This window comes from Leptosomus discolor, chromosome Z (assembly GCF_034619465.1).
Source record: "Leptosomus discolor isolate bLepDis1 chromosome Z, bLepDis1.hap2, whole genome shotgun sequence".
NCBI classification, from domain to species: Eukaryota; Metazoa; Chordata; class Aves; order Leptosomiformes; family Leptosomidae; genus Leptosomus; species Leptosomus discolor.
Window position 1 is genome coordinate 3,948,988 of NC_141419.1, and position 23,176 is coordinate 3,972,163.

General features: G+C 49.7%; 1 protein-coding gene across 2 annotated transcripts in view; it reads right to left on the reverse strand.

Moving 5' to 3' along the window:
- ARID1A (AT-rich interaction domain 1A) overlaps positions 1 to 22,671 on the reverse strand; it is a 60,192-nt gene extending 37,521 nt beyond the window's left edge. For both annotated transcript variants that reach the window (XM_086479265.1, XM_086479264.1), the window contains exon 1: positions 21,514 to 22,671. In XM_086479265.1, the coding sequence (XP_086335391.1) occupies positions 21,514 to 22,671 (1,158 nt within the window). The remainder of the gene's footprint in view (positions 1 to 21,513) is intronic.
- Positions 22,672 to 23,176: the final 505 nt, after the last annotated feature.

Genomic DNA, 23,176 nt, shown 5'->3' on the forward strand with positions numbered 1-23,176 from the left:
TTCAGTTATGTTTGCAGAATCCACCCTCCTAGGAAAAAAAGTTCGTGCAGTATGCTACACTTCAGAAAATCATACCCCAACAGCCAGCACAGCTTGAAGTCCCAACACACAGACCCTGAAAACATTTGTTTGACCAGCTGTCTGCTACGTCTTGCCTGCCAGGCAAGCCACGCAGCACCGAGCCCACGCCAAACAGAAGTTAGTAGGGGCGCAACGGGGAGTTAATGGTAGTCTTGTGGGGCAACAGGAGCTGGGCCATGGGAGGGAATTTAGTGGAGATGGCAGGCGAAGGACCCCATTTTTGGTAAGGGGGGGCTACCCACTCAACTGAAATCGGGCTCGCTTAGACAAATTTGCAACAATATGGTACAAAACAATTTAGAAGCGGGTCCAAGCCCCCTCCCTCCACTCCAGTTCAGCCCCAGACACCTCTGCAAATACGGTGCTTGCCATCCTACAGAAGCTGCTCACAACGACCGTGTGCATGGCACCAGTACGATTCTCTCTGTCGAGGCAGATTTGAGATGCCCTGCCACGCTCAGTTGTGCTGCATGTTTCCATTTTCATCCATACTGATCCTAAAACAGCTCTGGAAATGTTACATTTCATGTTTTATGTTCACGTTACCACAGATGCTACTGCTGAGGAGTAATATGGACGGAGGCTGCAGGACCTCAGAGGAGAAGCCCGGCCAGAGAAGCCGTAGATCCCTGCACTCCCAAACAGACATACCCTGTAGACCATGCCATGCACCCACACGGGGTTTTGCTCTGGAAAAGAGATTCCATTCAGTGGGTCAGAGAAAAAAAAAAAAAAAAGAAAGAAAAAAAAAAAAAAAAAAGGTCTTCGATGGCTGTAGTCTGAACCCTCAGAGCTACAGTGACTTACCTCCTGAATGGCAGCACCCATGTGGAGCTTTCATACACCCTAACGGATGCAAATTGTGTTTACATCTTTCAAGCAATTGTCCCTAATGCTTCCTGAGTCTTGCCTTGTGGGTATCACCGTAGATTACTGACATCTTTTCCCTCCCCACATTATCTTCTTTGGTATGTAAAAGCGGTGCCACCAGGAGTGCTTCCCAGCCCCTGGCTTTTGACAAGTCAAACCTCTCCTTCACCACCCGCAAACACACACCTCCTTCCTTCTTCTACCTGATCAAGTGCAACTTTGGGGTTACTGACTAAACATTTCAGCATCTTTTCCGTTTGTTACTTGCTTCCTCCTGGTTCTTACCTCACCTTCACAGCCTGCTAGCAAAGGCAGCTTCTCAAATACATCCCTGTTCAGGGATTTCTTCAATTATTATTTTTTTTTAAATACACACACACACCACACGCTGCCTCCTCTGCACAGATTTTCTTGTCTGTGGTCACCCACAAAGCTAACCATATCTTCAGGAAGGACAGAAACAAGGTGAACATCCACTTTTCCATGACTCCTACAGGAAGCATGACGACTGTTAAAAAACTTCAAGAAACATTTGGAACTGTTTATGCAGCCATACCAAAAAAAGAAAAGAAAAGAAAAGAAAAGAAAAAATCCAAAACACAAAACCCAAACACATTTCCAGGATGTGACCAAGTCGTCACCTTGATGGCTCAGCGTAGGAGTGCACGACGTGCTTCCAAACTGCGCTGCTTTGAGCTGCCACTCTTCCACAAGGCCCTAGCGCACACAGAATGCTAAAAACAAACATGAAGAGCATCACTCTAAATTACAGCCTTATAGATAAAATTCTATAAACAGAAGAAACGTAAACGCCAATTAATCTCTAATGAAGGAACTATTTCGCGCACACACTCCTGACTCTTTGCAAACCAACAGGCTAATTCGTGCTCCCTGGGGCTGCCGTGAACATCTCAAACGCTGCAACACGTTGTTTCTCCCTTCAAAATCTCCCATTAAAGACACGCATCTCTTTCACTGACAGGGCTTTAACTGCTCTCCTCTTAGCCCTGTTGCTCTGGCTTAAAGAGCCTACCATCAGGAAGTCTACTTGAATCTGCTCTCTCAATCCTTTTAGGTAATTTAACTACACGTGCCTCAAGAAAAGGACAAAGTTGAAAAGCGGCAAAGTGCGGATCGATCCAAGAGTTTGTGCGAAGGCTGGGGGGAGCGGAGGTGCCGCACAGCTCCTTTGTACACCCGTGTTACAGGAGACGGGGAAGCCAAGAGGAAGCGACGCCTGCAAGAACACTTCAGGATAAATAAGGAAATACCAGACTCCGACTGCAAAAGGCTGGAGATTCTTCTCTGGACTGATACATGGGAAATCCTTTCAATAGGGAACCGCAGGAGTAGATTACTGTGATTACACTTCAAAAGCAAAGGCCCTGCCACAGAGAGACATAATTGAGAGAAAGTGTTGCTCCTTGATCACTGAAGTCCAGACCCCCTGCTTACACCTCCCTGCATTCATAGAAATTGCTTCTATTCTCCCTTCAATCTCGGCATCTCTGCTGTTTTATAACACTGCTAAGTACCAAAACTTGGCAAAACACAGCCCTGTCACCAGTCAAAACTTTCAAAAGCAAAGTTGTTTGGTATGGTGTGTAATGAAAGCAATGGTAAGCCAATGCTCCAGAGAAACTGCTGAGCTTTTGGGAAAATTTAAGATATTTCTAGACTAAGAGCTTGTAACAGCAAGCCCAAAGTGAGCTTAAACTGCCGAGTTCAAAAGCCCTCCAAATCAGTACACATAATGTGAAGGATGTCAGACCCCTAAAATGAAACAGCACCGTGAAAACCAGCTATTCCTCAAAAACAATGCTGGAGTTTTCCTAAAAAAAAGCTTCTAAGCAGACGAGAGGATTCCACAAACAACTCTTCAGATTTTGTCCGGCAGAAGAGAAATTTGGCCTCTTGAAAGAGCAGTTTGGTCAAGCTGGAGGCAACTTGCTTAATGGTCCCAGCAGGAAAATGAGTAAAGGGAAGAGGCAAATCCCACTCCGGAAGCGAAAGCCAAACCCTCCGCAGCTGTACAGAAAAATGTTAATTCTGATTTTCCCTGATTACCTTATTACATATTTGTATTTTATTACACCAGAAGAAGAAAAGGAAAGAGAGTCATTTACTGAACTCTCCAGTTTCAAATCAGCGTCACTCAATTATTGGCAAACGTGGGTATTAGCCACGACTGGTTTCCTCAGCTGCCCCCCCAAAAAAACAGAAAGGCCAAAAAAAATAATAAAAAAGCCCTAAGCTCTCACCTTGGATTTGAAATCTTTTTCCTGACCAGATTCGTTGTCCATTTTTTGTGATAAAAAATAATAAAAAGCATTACTGGCTGTTTAACCGAGAGAAGCCCTAATTGATTCCCACAGTAATTAACCTGCATTTTACCTCGGAGAGTGGTAGTTAAGGAAGTCGGCACTGCTATTTATAACTCATCTCAAATTGAGGGCAGACTGCCTAAAATCTAACACATCCCAGCTGTACTCCTGTTTGAACTGGGGCCAAGGGAATTTTTTAAAGCAATCTTGGCACTGAATGAATGACACCAACAGTATGAGCGCGCGTGTGGTTGTGTTGTGGTGACGTAGCAGTGGAGGTGGAAGGGGAAGGGGGGGCAGCACGCCGTAATCCCTCTCCCAAGCCTGCTCGCCGCGTACAGGCTCGGCCCCGGCCGGTACAACGCGTCGGAGCCGCCCACCGAGAACCAAACACAGGAAACGTCTTTTCCTGTGGAACGCCTTGAAGTGAGAAAGCACATGGCTAATCTGCATAAAAGCAAAGCCACACCACTCCTGCCAGGAAGGTTACTGCTCGTAATCTCTGGCCACGGAGCTGGCTGCCTGTGAGGACTTGGACCCGCGCCTGATAACCCAGAAAGAGCCGAGAACAGATGGGCAAGGACCCCGGCAGAAACAGCCCCGCGCACGTGACTCGCCACATGGCCCCGTGAGCACAAACTATTGTTTGGCTGCTGAGCGCCCGTACAAAGACAAGCCCGACCGGGCCCTGCGAATTCAGCGAGAGGCGGCAGCTGCTCCCCTACCACGGTCAGGCCGGCCTGAGGACAGGGACCACCAAACCCTGGAGGCTGGAAGTCACCGAGCTGAGATGATGCTGACCAGCACCAGTGCTGGTTAACGCTATCCCGCAGGCTCAGAGAACAAACTGCTCTCCTCCCTGAGGCCTGGATCCGGATGGGATCTTACTGAAGTGAAGAAACTAGGTCTTGGTAGCAAAGCACGCTCTTTCCTCCTGTCTCCAACCCCTCGTTACCCAAAGGCAAGGACAAGTAGTCTCTGCAGCCAGGGAAGTTACAAAGCAGGCTGCCATGTCGGCTATAAAAATTATATTAGCGGTGGACAACGCTGGGAAAGGGAAGTCATTTTCCTTAAGAATCAGTCAACTGGGATCATGGTGATATCGGATTTAACCATCGAAACCAGGCAAGCGAGTAAAACCACCCATGCTCTTCCAACCTTTCTGTGTCGTTTCTATCAAAATCAACAAGCTGTATGAAGCTTTAAGTCAGCGACAGCAGCACCAGCTTAACAGGCTCGTAACACCTACAGTGGCTCACAAAAAAGACCTGGGTTCAAAATCAGCAGCTTTCCCTGCCCGTTTTCCGGTGCTTTCCACCCCACTGGGAAACACCAACCACGCCAAGGCGGGCAGGGGAACCTCCATGTGAGAGTCATGGCAAACGAAGAATCACCCAGGAAAAATATTCTGTCTTGACCGCAAGGCTGCCAAGAGGCTCTGTCATTAATGTTTCAAAAAAGCAACCCTAATCAAAGCAAAGAGGCTGCCCTGACCTTTGCCATTTCTAGTACGTTCCACATCCTCTGGAGCTACCAAGAGCTCAGGCTGCTGCGAGACACCAAGGCTGCCTCAGGTCTCGGAGGTCCCAACAGCCAACGCCACTAACGCCCCACATCCACGCTGCCTCCCGGGACGAGGGGGTTGATCTCCCACCTCTGAGCCGCCCCCCAGACTAAACCTCAGGCCTATCTTCGAGTTCGAAGGGCACTACGAGAGTTACGCTGCCTGCAGCGTCAAGGCAAACCCAACTTCCCACGTACTCACCAGTATCAAGCTACATGATGGGACCTGTACATAAACCACACGCATTGACGAAAAAACCTGAAACACATGGTAGGGATTGCCCCAAGCTGCCATGAGGCCTCAGAGATCCACCAAAACCAGCCAGGTCACAAGGAAGGCCGAGGCAGGCAGTTACTCCCTTGCAACACTACGCAGCCATGGCAACGCCAGGGCACCACCACCACAAGAACTAACGGGGGGGGGGGGGGGGGGGGATGGACACGACACGGACAGGAGCAAAACACAACAGCATCCAATGGGCAAGACAAGATGTTTTGGCCACCCTGCTTGCAGCCACTCCCTCTCATGCCCCCAGTCTACACCTCACTTTCACATCTGTCCAAATCTCCCGAAACTCCACGCACAAGTGATTCCGACCCCCCCCCCCCCGCCCCGTAACCAGTTCAGAGAGTCCAGGCTGAGAAACGAGCCCCAACGAACAACCGTTCCCCTTCGCGGGCAAACACGGTCCATCTTCCAGTGAGGAACACTTTCATCTGATCTATTTAAGGTGCAACTGGCTGTGCTAAGGTCAACATCCCAGCCTGAACTCGCTGCCTTTTATAGCCTTCTGAAGGGCCAGCGCACCGGGTCATACTTCATTGCCTCTCTTCCTAGGGTGGTCTGCTTTCTAAAGAGAGGTGGAAGAGGCCAAGGGGAAGTTAAGACAGAAAGAAAAATCCTCCTGTAGCAGATGAAGATGCCCCCAAAAGACACAACACCCAGAAAAACCTCTGAAAACACTACACTGAAGCGTACCAAGTCTCTTACCAGGATAGTTTAAACAACAAGCATGTTTTGCTGAGAACACCATCACAGAGATGTGCACTTCCTTTTTCTCTTTTCCCCTCCCTTTTTTAAACTTGAGAAATCCACCAACTTCCTTCAGTCCCTCAGCACAAGCAGGACAGCACACCAAGCATGCACCCACACTGCTCAGAACCCAGGGGTTACTTTCCTCACCTACCCTCTGGGGCATCACTCCGGCAAACAAGCACGGCAGTAAGGAAGCAGGCTGGGCTGCTCCGCCTCACCCACATAAGCTTAGGGTACCAAAACCCGACTTTTGGAACATAGTACAGGATTGGTTCCAGGGTTACAAACAGCCTTTGGAAACTTGCAGGAGAAGTCTATTTTTATGCAAGCTACAGAAAAATAAAACTCTCCCTCTCGCCCCCACAAATCCTAGAATCTAACTTAGATTTGAATACGTAACCGAGAGGTAACACATCATTATCATCTTATTATCAATGGCCAATGTAGATTAAATAATTGGTTGCTGAAGTGTTCAGGTAACTGACCTCTGCTCAATAGTTTCAGTTCTGCAATTAGAGGGAGCCTGGTTTTTCTTCTGGCTTTTTCCAGTAGGTCAGAGTTTGACTGAAGTCACTTTCTATTCCTCTAATCTCCTGCTAACACACAGACCTCAGAAAAAGCTAACGTTACACACAAAAGGAAAACGGGACATTTTTTAAATTACTTCAGTCACCTGCTTCTACCAAGAGTTACTTGGAGCTGCTGTAAACTTAAAATCAGCCCAGTTAAATGTTGCTCTTTTCCTTGATTATACACCAGTTCCTTTGGGGAGATTTTCTGTACATCCAGAATACTAAGTTCTACCAGTGGAAAAAAGGTTATTAAGTTTTTACCATGCAGCTATACTGTGAACTATATATCCCTGGCTAAATACAATTCAGTAATTACCCTATTAACATTGCTCAGCAAGAGGCCAGTCCACACATCTCAGAGGACTTTCCTAAGCACCACTCTTACTAATACTATTCAAATTGATTAAAACTGACCAGAGTTTTGCTTACAGGATGTATTATCATGGAGCATTTTATTCCTGAAAGAAGTCAATCAGAAGAAGGTGATCTGGTGGGGAAGTGAAAGGAGAGTTCGAGCTCAAACCCTCACTGGAAACAACCCGACAGGGGTATAGCATTCGTGCCCAGGTACAAGTAGGGTCCTGGGGTTTTTTTCTACTTTTTTTTTTTTTATTTGAAAGGTGGAGGGCAGGAAGGTGCCAAGCCTGCCTGTGTTTTAAACAAAGTGCATTTGTTGATCTCACCTTTCCTTCCCAGCCTGACTTTAAGCCCTCCTTAACAAATTCAACAAATCCAGCTTATCGAGGCTCTGGATTTCAGTTCCTTTCTTCAGTCAGTTGTTCTCTCTGACACATGGCCACACTGCTTATCGCACCACATTATTTAGGTATCTCTCAGGACCCTCGACATAATATTTCAACCACTATCATATCTAAAGGTGACACACAACTGGTTTTCTGCAGTCTTCAGGACCTACTCAAAGGCAGATGCACGCTCACATTAACAGCACATTTTTCTGGACTTGTGAAAACCTGTAGTACAGAAGGACCTGAAGGAAGATTTAGGCTGTAAACTCTTGAGAGATGGGCTGACCTGGGAGAGGGGGAAACTCTGGTTTGTTTTTTTCAGCACCAGACTGGACCTTGCCCGCAGCCGGGCTCACACGGTACCCTCATCCTCCTGACAAGCACCACGACGGCAGGTTCCTTGTGGACACCTCTCCCGTCTGCAGGCTCAGTGCCCGTCCCTGGGAAACAGCACAAGGGATCCTCTACCACCCGAAAACTAGGCAACAACCAGAGGATTCATTTCCCTCCCCCTCCATCTCTCTCTTGCCAGCACGACACCGACGATGTGACTAAACGACCACGTTGTTTCAACACACCGCAATGTAATGCCCTCGCAGGGGCTCTGAGCGGCAGGGAAGAGAACAGCCCACGCCTAGGCCGAGCCTGCCCGCGGCACGGTTGGCTCTCGGCGGCAGGCTGGACGACACCGTTATCCCTATCTGACAACCCAGCCCAGCCCGGATGCCCTGGCTGGGCCATCGGTTCCTTCTTTATCAAACAGACACTGATGTGGGAGCAGGAGCTGACAACTACTTACATGGTTATTTTAACACGGCAGGAGATTCTGACAAACACCACTTATTGAGTTAAATGCAGTCAAAATTAACACAGGATTATGATTCTTTTGCAATAGCTGGAGACTAGTGAATTTTTCAGACATTTCGCATGTAGCCGCAGTCAGATTACGCAGTTTGCTCTTCAGACGGGCAGTGTGACCTCAAACACCTCCAATAATTTCAACTTACGTTTAAGGATGAAAATGTAATTCCCTTTTATCCAAATAACTAGGAAACAAGCTATCCCCTCACTCTCAGGCTTCAACTCACTTCAGAAGCACGCTATTCAACCAACTCGCCCCAAGATTTCCAAAGCGCCACTGTTCACTCCTCCCAAAACCTAAGCAACACCACGATTTAAAGAAAACTGTGCCTCGGCTCCATGGGAGAGGATCCCAAGAACATGTGATAGTTGTAATGAGGTGGTGTTCCTTTTTAAGATGGAAAGAAACTTCCTTCCTGAATACTAAATCAGCCTTTAAGTTTAGCCAACCTCCTACGTCTGCTCTAATGAACTGGAGGCAAGTCAACAAAAAGACGGTTAAGTGTCTCATTACAGCGTTTTCGTTCCAGGCCTACTTACACACTAGAAGGAGCAAGCAAGCTCATGTTGTACCACAGAAATGGGACCGGGCCAAGAGCAAGCCATAAAAAAAGCAAGAGGAGGAAGGCCTAGGATGGAAGAGCAAAATTATACCAAGTGTCACCACTACTGACATGATCTAATTTCAATCAGTAAGAGAGAAGCTGTTCCAGATCGCTAGCAAGATGCAAAATAGTTGCACTAAGCACCACTGAAAACCTGAAAGGGCTCCAGAAGCCCCGTAAATACGTTCAGACAACTGCGACCTGTGGCGAACTTCAGCCATCCAGCCAACGCTCCGTAACCCCCGTTTCCTTCAAAACAAGCAATACTGATCTCACGGACAGATGTCTTTCACTACCGAACACGGTGGACTTTTTCCAAGCCTTTAGGCCCAAAGGAAGGCCCATTGCAAGAGGCTCACTAGAGTTTATTTTCCAGGACAAAGTGAATCCATTCATTAAAAGCCCTTTCTGCACAAAAATCCGATGGGTGCTGCTGGGCACACTCAAGAGCCGATAAGGCACCTCCTAGCTTTCTAAAAACAATTTCTTGCTAGCTCTTCATCCATAAAATGCAGCATTGCTGGTTTCTACCCACTTGTGTCTGTCTCAAAGCTCAATCTGTACTTGAATACCTCATCGCTTTGCAAATTTGTCTCATTTTACAGCAGAATAAACGGTGGCGGAATAGATTCAACCGGACAGGCAAATTCCTACGACCTCTTACCGTGCCAGGTTGGCATGGGCACACCTGAGAGACATCTCCAGATCAGATGAGGGCTCTGAAACACGACAGGTCTCCAGCGGTCCCAACTCTCCTACGGCACACCACGCTAAGATGGAGGAGGACGCAGCCACGCTCATCGTACGAGAGAGGTACAGCTGTCGGACGCTACCTCATCTCAGCGTGCAGAGCTCCATCTTGTCCAGAGCAGCTGCCTGCTTTAATAAGAGCTGCATGTCGGGGCCTGTAGTTTCTACAAGCCACGTTTCAGAATTACACAGGCTCTCCCTCGTTTCTGCAGAATAACTGCAGTTATTTTAAAGCGTGTATAATGCAACATAAAGGAAGATCAAAATAATCCAAGAAACCTGCCTTTTGCAACGGATCTGTGGAAGAAACAGGCAACCTCAGTTTAAGTTCGCATAAAACTCCGTGCTCCATCACCCTCGCCTCCCAGACCTCGAATTCAAACTCCCAGGTCAGTGGCGGACATCGCCTCTGCGCTGTGAGGGGTAGCGCGGACCAGCCAGCCGCGACTGCCCAACGGCACACCCTTACCCCAGCCCGGAGCCTGGGGACAGCGATCTGCTAATTATTTCAGGAGCACCTCAAACATACCTCAGTCACAGGGAAGCAGCCCACGTCCGCAGCACGGGCTGTATTGCACCAGGGTGAGCCCCAGCACCGCCTCATGTGGAAGCAACACAGTACACCTTAAACCCTGTCCATGCCTCCTGACCCTCGCGGTATTTCACAGGAGGGATCCAACACGATACGAGGTAATAAAGCTTTGTTTTGCTAATGGGAAGAAGAAAAGTTATTTCCCTTCTCATTACAGCAGCTGACAAATTCGGATGCTATTTCCGTAGATTTTCTTGAGCCTTCTCTTATTTTAGCCTTAAAATTCAGCCTTCAAGACTCCACTTGGGTTCCATGGAACCAAAAATATTTAAAATTGCAGTAACGACAAGTTACCATCTGCATTTACCAAGGATGCACTTGGTAACTTTGTAGCAAGCAACAACCAATCTCCAGTATTTATACCCAAATGATCTATTTGCATCCCGAAAGCAGAGCTGCTGTCACGCCTGCGTTGGTAAGGGGAGAGGAGGTTGTGGGAGATAAAAAGACTACGTAGGCAAGAAACTCGGAGCTGCAGCCAAGCCAGCTCCCAGACAGCAGTGAAGACACATTACTAGAGCCTTCATCAAGCCAACGCTGTCGTGATTCAGGTTCGTTACACTTGGCAAGCCCAACACGAATTCCAGCCCCACAGCGACACAAGGTCATTGTTATTTAAAAAATAAGCAAAAAAAAATAGCCCACCAGCCCTTGGTTGCAGTGATTTTTGAAGCCTGCGTCCGCTGCCCCACGCTCGCTTCTGTCCTTGGGCTTTTATTTCATCTACATCCAGAAAAATCCAGCTTTCTTTTAAAGCAAAATGAACAACGTGGGGAGTTGCTTAGCAAGTTAAAAGGAGTGTGTGCTGGCAGCTGGTGAGAAGATAGAAAAACTCATAACTGTGCCAATGCCATGGGGGGAGGAGGAACAGCCAACGCTGCAAAGTCTCCACTGGTTTCAAGAACAGGTATAACAAGAAACTGTAAGACAACTCGTATGAGAAAAAGAAGATGAGACATGACTGTACTTTGACAGCAGTGACAACTCTGCACAGTTTATTGCCATTTACAGAGTAATCAGGTTCAAAACTAACCTTAATACACGCTCACCATTCAGTACAAGTATCACAGTTGCCTTGACACAGTGCACTTTCAACACACTCTGCATTCATCATTAAAGCCAGTAAATCTACACTCTGAAGCTCAGCAGCAAATTATACCACGATCTCCTGATACAATACGCCTAAGGACTTATTCGCCCGAGCGTGCGGACAACAGATCTAGCGCCTTGCTCCAGAGGAGGAAAAGGGAGGCAAGGGTTAAGGGCCAAAAGACAGCTGAAAGCTGAGGAGCACTCAATTGCTCTGGGATATTTCATAGAACACTAATCACTTCATCTGATTTTAATTCCTGACACCAAATCAGCATATAGCTTTTCAAAGGAAATCTTGTCCTAGATTGCAAGGTAATCAATCACAATTAACGTGGAAAGAAGCTTTTGCAACGCTGTCATGCCTTGTGAACTGAACAGGAAGGCCAGAGAAGGCGCTTTAGAAAGATCTTTAAAGTACAGGCAGGGAGGATAATTTGGGATAGGTCTGCTGGCCCCTTCTGCACATCCAAGAGTAGAAAGTAGGTAGCCAGGCATTTTGCGTCTCCTCCAGAGCAGGAACTGAATAAGGGGGCTTTTTATGCCGTGTCTATTATGCACCCTCATCCAGGATTAGCACACTCATCAACTGAAAGTCCCTTCCCCACTAACGTGCCCTGTTCCAGAGGAGCCACATTCTGCCCATGGGCAGCTAAAAAGGCATTTCCAGAAAGGTATTTCTCATAAAACCAAAGAAAACTGTTCCAGTTGTAATGCCATGGCCAGAGAGAAACCATGATCTAGTAATTGTAGTATTAATCTTGATTTTGAGAGAGATGGCTTTGAGCACCTACTCTGAAGATTTACCATGTACCCAGCCGCGGGGTGCGCAGGCAAGGAAAGGCTTCTGAGACGTGGAGAACTGCTCACACTGGTCTATCACCATAAACTGAAAGTCCAGGAGATACTTCATTACTTAAATGCTTCCTACCACAATGTCCAATCATCCACACACGATAAAAAAAATGTTCAAATCTGTTATATGAGCACTGCCCTGAATCCTTTCCAAGGGATCCAAAGCACTACAATCACCACATGCAACAGTAAGCAAATGAGTTTGGGTTGTTTTTTTTAATATAAACACACCCCCCACACACACACACGGCTACCCCAGCCCAAAGGGCAGGACTCCAGGACTCCTTAGACCACGGACACAACACGAGCAGCCACAGCACAACAAAAAGGCAGTTACTGGGAACATGTGATCATGCTCAGTAAACCAGCCTTGAATGGGAAGCCTTTTCCTTGATTAGCCATGCCAGCTTCAAAGTCAGAGATACTTCATTTAAGGGGGGGGGGGGGGGGAGGGGACGGGGGGGGGAACGGGATAAATAATCAAGTTTTAACTAATTCCAGCACTTCCACCATTTCAATGTATCTTCTGCACAGAGGTAAAAACTTTTCTTCAAACTATTTCACAAGGGGTACGTCTGAGGAAAGACCGCTTCTAGTCTGGTGCTGGTTTAATTATTTACATAGAGTTAATGAATACCAGATTCTCCTCCTAAACTTGCACAGGGTGCATAGTCCTACAGTCATTTGGACTTTAAATCCATCACCAGACTGTTATGAAGTACGAAACTCCAAACAAGCCTACAGGAAGGATCCCACACTGAGAAGTATAGAGCGAGCCCGGCCAGCTCCGGGACCCTGGAAGAAGTTCAGGTGGCAAAGCCGAACAGTCCAATCCCTTCAATGCAATCCTCAGCGAGCACAGTAATCTGGAAGTAAAAGGGAGACATTTTGCAATTTAACTAGCAAGTTTATCTCAAGGAAATAGGGGACAGGCAGAAAACCACACATTTAAATGCTCCGGGGGAGCTTTTTGCCTCCATTCTCCATACCTAGAGAGACCAGGACAACAAGAGATACTCAGTTACGGTGATTTGAGTTGGAACATTTTTCCTCATGTCCAGTGCTAAGGGTAGCAAAGCACTGAAACAGACTGAGGCAGCTCCACCGTGTTCGCTGCTGCCTGCCCTGTTCTCGGGTGGAGCTGATCCTGTCCTGCAGCAGGACAGCAAGCTAGGTGACCTTTCGGATTCAGACCCAGATCTCCGTTCAACAAGAAAAATACAGACACCTACGAAGACAACACGGGCAACGAACCACCAGGAAGGTTGCACAGGCAGCACAGCGCCCATTCTCCTCACCAAAAAAGATCAAATGCAGTGCCGCAAACCCAAAACCAGAATGGCCATTTTCAGAGCAGGTACCCCCCCTTTTCTGCACCTCATGCTTCTCGGACCATATTCACGCTGCTGAAACTACCACTCTGGACACTAACAGTGTTAAGAACGTACAGACCCACTGTTGACAACCTGAGCTGGCCGTGTCATGCACCGGTCTGAGCGTAGCGCAGATCTCAGCCCCGGCCGGGGCAGAGCGGGACTCCCAGCACGGCGTCTGGAGGTGTAGCTGCAGCTGTAGCTGTGGCCTGAGCGCAGGTTTTAAAACATTCCTGTTCAGTTATTCACAGGCAGGGTGCCAGAACAGTGCTGACATCAGAAGGGAAATGGTAATTTTCAGGGTTTCTCTTAGTCAAACCTGAATGAAATTTCACAAGTGAGTGGAGAAGGGGGGGGAAAGTAGTTGTTTCAGCCCAGTAATTCTCCCCAGGGGGAAATTCCAGAGTCCTCCAAACTTCAAGAATTTCCCTTTGAGAAGAGTTACAGAATTTCTCAGGGTGGAAAGTCACGGCTACCTTAGGCCACGGGTCTGACATCAGGTCTGACACCAAAATGCTCACTCCTCCTCAGCCACATCCAGGATGCCACCATCACATCCCACAGAAAAGGTAAAAGTGTTCTCCGGTCCCCTCTGCGTCACCCCACGGGCAGACGCACCCACAAAATGCAAGGCAAGCCCCCAACAGGAGCAAGCAGCGGAGTCTGCTCCATGCAGAGGGGACCCCAGCTGCATCAGAGCTCCCCACAGCTTCTCTAGAAACTATTCTTCATATCTAATTTGCAGCTTCTTGGGGCAGTTTGGGCATAATATTAATTATCCAGGAGCAAGAGGATGTTACTTAAGTTTAAAAAAAAAGAAGAAAAAAATAAGGGAAAAAAAGAAAAAGTTAGCAGTAAATCGTTTTGTCCTTGGAAGAGTTTCAGTTACTACAGGTAACTTAAGGAAATAATGACTTGCTGGTTATCGCATGAAATGCCAGCAACTGTAATGGAGCAGTAGCTTTTTCAGTTATTTACACAAACTGATTTTTCACAGGAGTTTCATAGGAATTAACACACAGTCTCTATCTCCACGCTCTCACTCTCCCATAAAGAAATGTCTTTACCGTGTGTATTTACGGAATGAACCAATCCCCTTCTGTATTTGCTCCTACCCACTTCTGTCCCTTTTTTCTCCCCAAAAAATAAAAAAGAACGTGATCAGAAATTAGATTCTAGCCACAGTTAGCATTTTACTCTGAACATACAAAGCAAAAAGATTATTTGCTGAGAAATTCTGAAGTAGCTTTTATTAAGTTTACCTACCATTACGTAGCATCCTTTACATTTCACTACAGAAAGCTCATGCCCACATTGTGTAAATACTTACTGAGCTGCCACTTAAACTCAGAAATACTCCAGAAAGAACACCGTGGCAAACCTGAAAATACTCTTCTCGATGTAGTCCAAAAAAACCTCAAAAATACTCAGGTTGCACAACTGAACTGTTGAGTTATGATACTGGGAGTGCAGGTGCACAGAAGAAGAGTAAGAAATGGGAACCCCTCCCTCATCCATATGTTAATACATATCATCATCTGATTAAGACACTACAGGAACTGGTAAAATATGTACATGAGCTCAGTCCTGAGAGAAGCAGCTCCTCCTGTTCCAGCCCTGCTTCTTTCGTCCTACGAGCCTCCGAGGGCAGGCTTGGGTGCTGCTTCTTTAAGCACAGAACTCCATTACAAGAGTCTTAACAATACATTCAGCTAAAACCATATGCTAGGGAGGAAAGATGGTCTCACACTTACAGCACAGGATGAGACCCAGAAGACCTATATCCCACCCTCCGCCCTGTCCCAGCCTTCGTGCCTCACCTTGGCAAGTTCCCACATCAGCATCTCGGCTGCTTTCGCTGAAAACCAGTCCCCGTAAGAACTTAAGACCTCATGTTCCTCCTCCACGTACCAGGGCGAAACAAAAGCCTGCCTGAAACTTACTTCCTACAGAATTTCAGCCTTAAGAATGATAAGCATACACTCAATACAGCAGAGACGACATCAAATTTATGATTGGAATTTTACTGGAATCAATTTATAAACACAGCATGGTCTTCCTGAGCCCACAGAAAGTACACGCGCTCTCTCTTCAGGTGACCAACTTCTCTGCTTTTCCAGACACTAAAAAGAAAAACAAAAAGGCATCAACTCCTCTCAAGTCATCCAGGAACAGGCGGACAGCAGGGACCCAGACAGAACGCATGTCAGTTTTGGTCCAGCGTGCCAAAGAAAACTGCTTTTTTTTCCTCCAATCCCACCTGTCACTCACTTCTAGCTGGAGATTTATGGCCCTGGCTAACAGACATCCAGTATAGTTTTACCCCTGCACATGCATAACCTCCAGATAAATTAAAGGTTGAACTTCTTGAAATCAGCACATGACAGAAAAACTTTTGCAGAACTTCTCAAAAAAAAAAAAAAAAACAAAAACAAAAAAAACCCAACACAACCGTTTTTCCCCAAGAAAAATGTTTCATTTTTTCCACCAGAACAAAAGGGGAGATACTATTTCACACCCCTGCTGATGGTTTAAGGACCCTTCCAGAAGAAAAAGCAAGTAGCCGTAACAGCAATACTAAAATACTGACAAGCTTATCTTTTTCATTAGCCCCCCCGCCACAATTACGCTTGCCTGCCTTTGGTTTCTGCTTTGCTACTGCTGCTACTTGAGAGTTTCAAACATTCTTGGCAGGAATTGGGCAATGGCATGCTGATGAGCTTTTCCCCAGAGCAATCCATCACACAGGAGTTGCAATTCAAAAAAGAAATCAAACTGACTCGACAAAGAATTTCAAATACACAGAGTAAAAACTGGAAAGGGCATCCTTCTCCTCTAATATTTTAATTACCGAGATCACACATTCAGATTCGTAGGGTAAAAACTGGATTTCCAAGTCGCTGGTGTTCCTTTGAAAAGAGTAGGAAGAAAAATGGTGGAAAAGTCGCATGTGAGGTAACAGATAAATGAACAGCTGCGCTATTTAGCCTAATTTTAGACACTAGTTTCTCCCTGAAGGAAAGCTGCTGGGTTTTTTAATACAGTCTTCTTGTAAGACCCTATTAAGGGTCTCCACATAATGCTTCTGTAACTTAGTATTCATTGACCAGTGTTCTCAAACGAGACTACAAAAAAAAAAACAAAGTATTATGAACATACCAAGCTCACGAGAACACTAAGGCACAACTAGACAACGGAACATTCAATTCTCATGCTTCTCCCAACCCCAGTTTCCAGTATTATTTAAGAATAGGGAAGAAGTTCTGCCTGTTTGTCGAGCAGTCATTTCAGGAAACAGAAGTTGTAGCAGGTAAAAGGAATTAAACTGGACAGTTTTAGGAAACCAGTAAGTAGCCAAAAAAAAAAAAAAGGCCCAAAAGTCGAACATACAACTCTCCAGAAATCACATTTCTGTCTTGCAACCAACACCACGATTACAAGAGGAACCATAGGTAGAAATCCTCCCTTAGCCCAGATAACAAGTAAGGATTGACAGAGCATTTCACGTATACTTTGTGAAAGGCAGGCAGGCAGGCAAGCCTTGCTAACCCCATTTCACCAAGGGAAAAAATACCACACAACTGCGTGGTTTGTCCCAGGTTTCCCAGTAAACTGGTGGTGATAAGGGCAGGGGAAAATAAAAAGCTCCAGCTGAGAGTCAGAATTGAGGTTGGCTGTCCTGTACCCTACACACACCCTGCCTGGGAGCACGGGTCACCTCAACATCGAGCATCAAGGAGATGGTATTTCAGAAAACAAGAGATTTTAAGAGAATCAGGCAACCCCTAGTTTACTCCAGGCTAGCACAGACTATTGGTAAAGGTAAGCCAGCGAAACCTTCAGCGTCCACACCAGAACTAACTCGATCCTAACAACAAAATTAAACCAGCACTGTTTTCCCCACTTTTTTCTAAAACAGACAAGGCCTAAAATCACTCATTCGGAGGTGAACCCTACCCCAGAAACAGAAGATGTACCACTCTCCTTTTTGTTGGAGAGATCTAGCGTGTACCACACCTCGTGAGCAATCCGAGGGCTCCTAATGTTACAATGCTAAGCAAGGAAAAACCCTGCGACACCAGCCAGCAGGAGCCAGGTCTCAATTTCCGATTCCAAGATATCGCAGCTCATTGGCAGCACGCAGCCATTTGGTGCCAATTTAGTTTCAAAAACATATTTCCAACAACATTTTTCATGCCTCACTTGCTACTAAAGTTGAGCTCTAAGTCAACAAAAAATAGCTATTGTATGGCAACAGGCCCGAAAGCATTTTTTTATTAACATAGGATTTTTAAACTGCCTTTGCTGAACTTATAGCAGAGGCCTAGAGACGTCAGCGCACCTATGGGGAGGTTATCCAAGACGTCAATGTTTAATGCGATCCCAAGACATCTCCCGTTACAGGAGGTGTTGTTCGTTGCAGCGAAAGCCTGTACCATGAGAAACGCCCATCCACAAAAGGGAGAAAAGTCCTTTCTCTTAAGCAGTTTCCTTTAAGTCCCACAGCATTGGGACAGCCAGCGTGTTATTAAGAACTGCTACACACTCTAAGGTGAAGGGGGTGGAAACGACTACATGGTCAAGCCGGAAAAATGGAAAACTTAAGATCCCCGGCCTAGATTCTTACAAGTCATTCCCACAGAAAACCATAGCGTTCGCATCCCACACACTGTAAAACAGCCATTCTGATCTCTTGATCCTACTCCCCATTTCCCAGCTATAAAGGTCAATCAGAAAAAAAAAATAAAATTAATGCAAAGTCCTCTATCACAGTGCCGACAAACGCAGAGCCCATCTGCCTTCACAGGGGCTCAGCACCACGGCCCTGGGACCGGCCAGCGAGCAAAGGTGTCCGTGAGAGCCGCCGACCGGAGTCGACCTCTGTGCAAGCGGCTACGCTCTCATATTATAGGAAATATTCCACCCAAACAACTTTCACGCCAGAAATTGCTTCACCTTTCTTGATGAGCAATGCGATGAAACTCTCCTTAGGGCATCATTCACAAATCCCAGAAAGTATCAAGAACTAAAGGCACGTCTCTTTTCTGCATCATCCTGCTTCCCGTCCCCAAAACCTCAGGTTTACTATCCCAAGGATTCCTGAGCGGAGGAACCCCACACTCTTCCCACATCATCTTGTCCAAGCCTGCACCAAGAGATGGTTCTCTTTCTAGGGTTTGGTCAGTTGAATTACATTCTCCTCTCGCTCTCCCAGAGTTTCTCAGAAGTTAGGCGGCAAGTACCCACTCTGCTCATCACTGTACAAGACAAAGAAAAGACACAAAGCTTTGAATTCTCCCAATCTAGGGAATTTAACAAAATACACAGCAAAAGGAGGCTATAATTTAGGACTGGAGTATTATTATTAATCAACCATTTCTTGTAGGCAGTACAGATGACATGTGGAAGCTTTTTTTCATCACGGTAGGTAAGCCTGTTCTTTACTTTTTCAAGCAGGGGAAAAAAAAAAAAAAAAAAAGGAATTGTCAGTTGGAGTCAAATAACCCTTGGAAAAAAGGATTTTGGGGGAGTTGTTTGGTTTCCAGGACAGGGGTTTGTTGGTTTACTTTTTATATACACCATTTGTACTACCTAAAGTTCAACTAATTCTCAGAACAACTATCCATTAATAACTCCACTTGACGGGACTAGTTACTCAGATATTATTAATGTTCTATACATCAGCAGCTCTTCAAATCGAGTTAAATTCATTTTCCAAGACAAAATAAGCTTCTTTCCCAAATTCCTATCAGAATCCTGACAGAAGTACACTTCCGTCAGGTATGTGCTGTAGCAAAATACCTGCTTGAAAAGTTCAATCTGACACCACATTTCAGCGCACATTTTATCTAAATTGAAATTTTTCAGGATACAAAAAGTACCTTCAAGTCAACACCCTCGCGTCCGTGACATCTGTCCGAACGGACCGCAGGTACACACGAACGTGCGCCCGCAGAGCTGAGATCCTCACTGAGGATAATCGAATACTCGCTACCAGTTACCACTGGACAGTCTGAGGACCACAGCGGAGATAAGATCCACTCTCCTAGAGAGCACTATTGCAATCTGACAGAAAAGACAATTAAGTAATTCAAGACGCTGAAGGAGACATCGCCTTCGGTAATCAAGGAACTAAAATTAAAGCCGTTTCCAGAACGACACAAGTACTGAGCAAGAAGGGAAACTCTGGAGGCTGCAGGTCACCATACGCAGCACCAAATGTCTCCGACCCAGGGCCTGAAGTTAGAGCAAAGTGCACCGAATGAAAAGGGAAGTCTGTCAGTCCCGCACGAGGCCACGACAGGCCTCGGAGACGCATGTCTAAACACGGAAAGCAACCTGGTTCTAATCAAGGTTTCCAGATATTAGAGACCAGCACCTCTTTCTCCTGTTATCTAAAATGTCTGATGTGTACGCCGTACTGCTTTCTCCTCTGCACGTTTTCTGGCCATCCATATTTCCAGCAAACAGGTAATTCTACATATACAACAATAACGGTAATTCTCAGGCCTGTTTTTCCTATCTCCACTCCTCTGAAAAGCAAAGAGTTGTGACACTGTTGAGCCTGACCACGATCAGCATCTGAGTCCCTTTATTTATGGGGGGAAGGAGACACGTCAGTGCTTTCTCAAAATAAGTCAAAATGTGCCCTAAGACATACAGCTATAGAGGCTCAGGCCTGTCGTGTATTAAAGCTCTATTGAACACAAATTGATAATTCACCATTTTCGGTGCTTCAGGCACAAGTTTGGTTTTGATTGTTTTGTTGCTTGGGGTTTTTGGGTTGGTTTTTTTTTTTTTCCTTCTTCTTAAGGCTATAGCATACCCCAGAAACCCCCACGTTCTCCATCTCATAAAGAATCCAAACAGCCCCCGTTTTGAAAAGGGCCAAAATTAGCCAGGAACAAACACATCTTCAGACCCATCAAAGAAATCATTTATACCAAAGGGAAAGTCACATAACCAAAATAAACAGCCAGCCCATTGTGCAGAGCAGCCCTGCCACTGTTCCGACAACACAGACTCTTATTCCAGGCGGCATAAAACATCACCAGCAAAATAAACCCAAGGTACAAACAAAATGCCATCGCCTCCTCTTTTGTTCCGGGCACAATGCAACAAGGGCAGGCTGTCTGGGGCTCCGCTCCCGCCGATGCGGGGCTGCCACCCAACCGCCTCAAGGTCACGGCCGGTTCCGCCGAGGCGGGGGGCACGGAGGAGGCGAGGGAGCGAGCGAACGAAGCGGCTGGGTTGCCGTGGGTCCGGGGCTGGCAGAAAAGCCGGAGTGTAAAAGTTTATGAGCTCATCAGGATTGTTGTACCATTACATCAGAGGCAATTATAAATGGCCAAGAGCAGGAGATGGGGAGCCAATCAGATCACAGATAGGATGTCAACCTAAGACCAACTGTCTCCTGGCTTTGACAGAAGGATTTTACCTCCATAATTCAAATCCCAAACCAAAGCGATCTGCACTTGCTGCTCCCATCGCCGAGCTGTTTACCAAGCGCTCCCAGCCACACGCCCCGGCCGGCGGCCCCACGGGCCGACCAATGGGGAATATGGCCCCGACCGGCCCGGCCGAGCTCTGACCACCCGGGCGGACCTCGCCGGTTCCCACCGAGGGGGTGCTGCCCCCCTCCCCCCCCCCCCCCCCCCCCCCGGGGCGGGGATCGCCGGGGCCGCCGAGGGAAGCCGGGCGGCGGGGTCGGGGCGGCAACGCGGATGGCGGCGGCGCTGCCGGGGCCACGCGTTGGCCCGAGAGGGCCCGCCCGCAGCCCTGGCCCCCCGCGCCCGGCCTCGCCTGCCCCTCGCCGCCCTCCACCGGGGGCGGCCGACCTGTTCCCCCCCACATACCCCCGCTGGAGCCCCCGGGGCAGCGGGGAGGACGGAGGCCGCTCGCCGGGAGCCTCGCACAAAGGCTGGGGAGGGAGGAAGAGAAGGCGGCGAGGCAGCCATTTTAGAGCGAGCGAGCAGGCACAGACAATGGCAGCTCCCCGGCAGCGCCGGCCCGGCGGGGGGAACCCGCGGGAGAGGCGCCGTCCCCGTGTCCCCCTCAACCCCACCCCCGGGCCCCTCGCCCCCCGCCGTCCCCGGCCCAGTCCCGTCCCGGTCCGCTCCCGTCCCCGTCCACCACCACCACCACCCCCCCCGCCACGGCGCGCTGCCCGCCCGCCCCACGCGGCCCCGCCGTTACCTGCTGGCTCCTGCCGAGGGACTGTCCTCCGCCGCCGCCTCCGCTGCTCCCGGGGCTCATGGGCGCGTGGTGGCTCCTCGGCGGGGCCCCGCCGGACGCCGCGGCCCAGCCCTGGCTGTTGCCCCCGCCGTACTGCGAGACCATCTCCGCTGCGGCCGGGCCCTTGGCGGCGGCTCCCCCGTCCTGCGGCCCGCCGCTATAGTCGCCCCCGGGGTACCCCTGGTAGCCGCGGGCGGAGCTGGGGGAGGTGAGGAGCTGGTTGAGGGTGGGGGTGGCCGTGGGCTGCGGGGTGGCGCCCCCTCCTCCTGCGCCGCCGGCGGCCGAGGGCCCCATGACCCCGAAGCGCTGCTGCTGGAAGGCGGCGGCGGCGGGGGACTTGGCGCCGGCGGCCGCCGGAGCGGAGCTCTGCGCGCTGCCCCGGGGGGAGCTCAGGGCGTAGGCCTGGGGGGGAGGCGGGTAGGAACCGGCGCTGCGCCCGGCCCCGGCCGCATAGTAGGAGTTGTACTGGTGGTTGGGGAAGCCGTGCTCGGCGCCGCCGTGCGAGTTCTGGGGAGGGGGCGGCCCCGCGGGGGCTCCCGCCGGCCCCGGGTAGGACTGCTCCAGGCCCCCGCTCTGCAGCGCTGCCATGCCAGGGCTTTGTTGTCCGCCATGTTGGTGGAAGGCAGCGGCGGCGGCCGCAGCGGCGGCGGCGGCGGCGGCAGCAGCCTGGGCGCCCCGGCCGTAGGGCTGCCCGAAGCCGTAGGCTGGCGGGGGCAAGGCGGCCGGGTGGGAAGGGGGAGGCTGCTGCGGCGGCTGCTGCTGCTGCGGCGCCCCCACCCCGTCGCTGCTGCCGCCGCCACCGGGCGGCTCCGGGAGGTTATTGTTCAGGGTGGCGGCGGCAGCGGCGGGCCTGGGGCCCGGGTTCCCGTTCGAGCTCTTCAGGTCGGACTCGGCCCCTGCGCCCCCTCCGTTGCTCTCGGCCCCGTCCTGCAGCTCCTTCCCCGTGGGGCCCTCGCTCTCCGCCTGCTTCTCGCCGCCGCCGCCGCGCTCCGCCGCCGCCTCACCCCCCGCCTCCTCCGGGGGACAATCCCGCTGCTGCTGCGCCTCCGCTTTCTTCAGCTCGGATGGAGCCGGGGCGCCCAGGCTGCTGGCGGCGGCGGGGGCGACCTGAGCAGCCATGATCCCCCCCCCCCCTCCCCACCCAGCCACCCCCCCCCGGACCGGTCCCCCCCGAGCTGCTCCCTGCCTGGCCGGCCGGCGTGAGGCCTCGCTGCTCTGCTGCTCCCCGCTCAGGCGGCGGCGGGCTCTTCAGGGCAGCGGGGGCTCATTCCCCCCCGGCCTGGTTGGCGAGGCGGGGAGGGCTCCGCTGGGCTGGGCTTCCCGGGGCCTGGCCCCGCTGTACCTCCTCGGTTGCAGCCGGCGGAGAAAGGGGAGGAGGAGGGAGTGGGGGGGAAGGAGGAGGAGGGGGGGGGGGGGTGGGGGGGGGGACCCGGGACGGGGCTCCCGGTGCGGGAGAGGCGGGAGGGAGGGAGGGGGGGGAACACGGCGGAGCGGGCGGGCGCCGTCCCCGGAGCCGGGCCGAGCGGCGGCGGGGCCGGGCTGGGCGAGCCGCGCGGCAGCTCCCGACTCTGCTCCGCCGAGCGGGGCTCACTCCGACACGAGGCTCAGCACTGCCATTTTACCC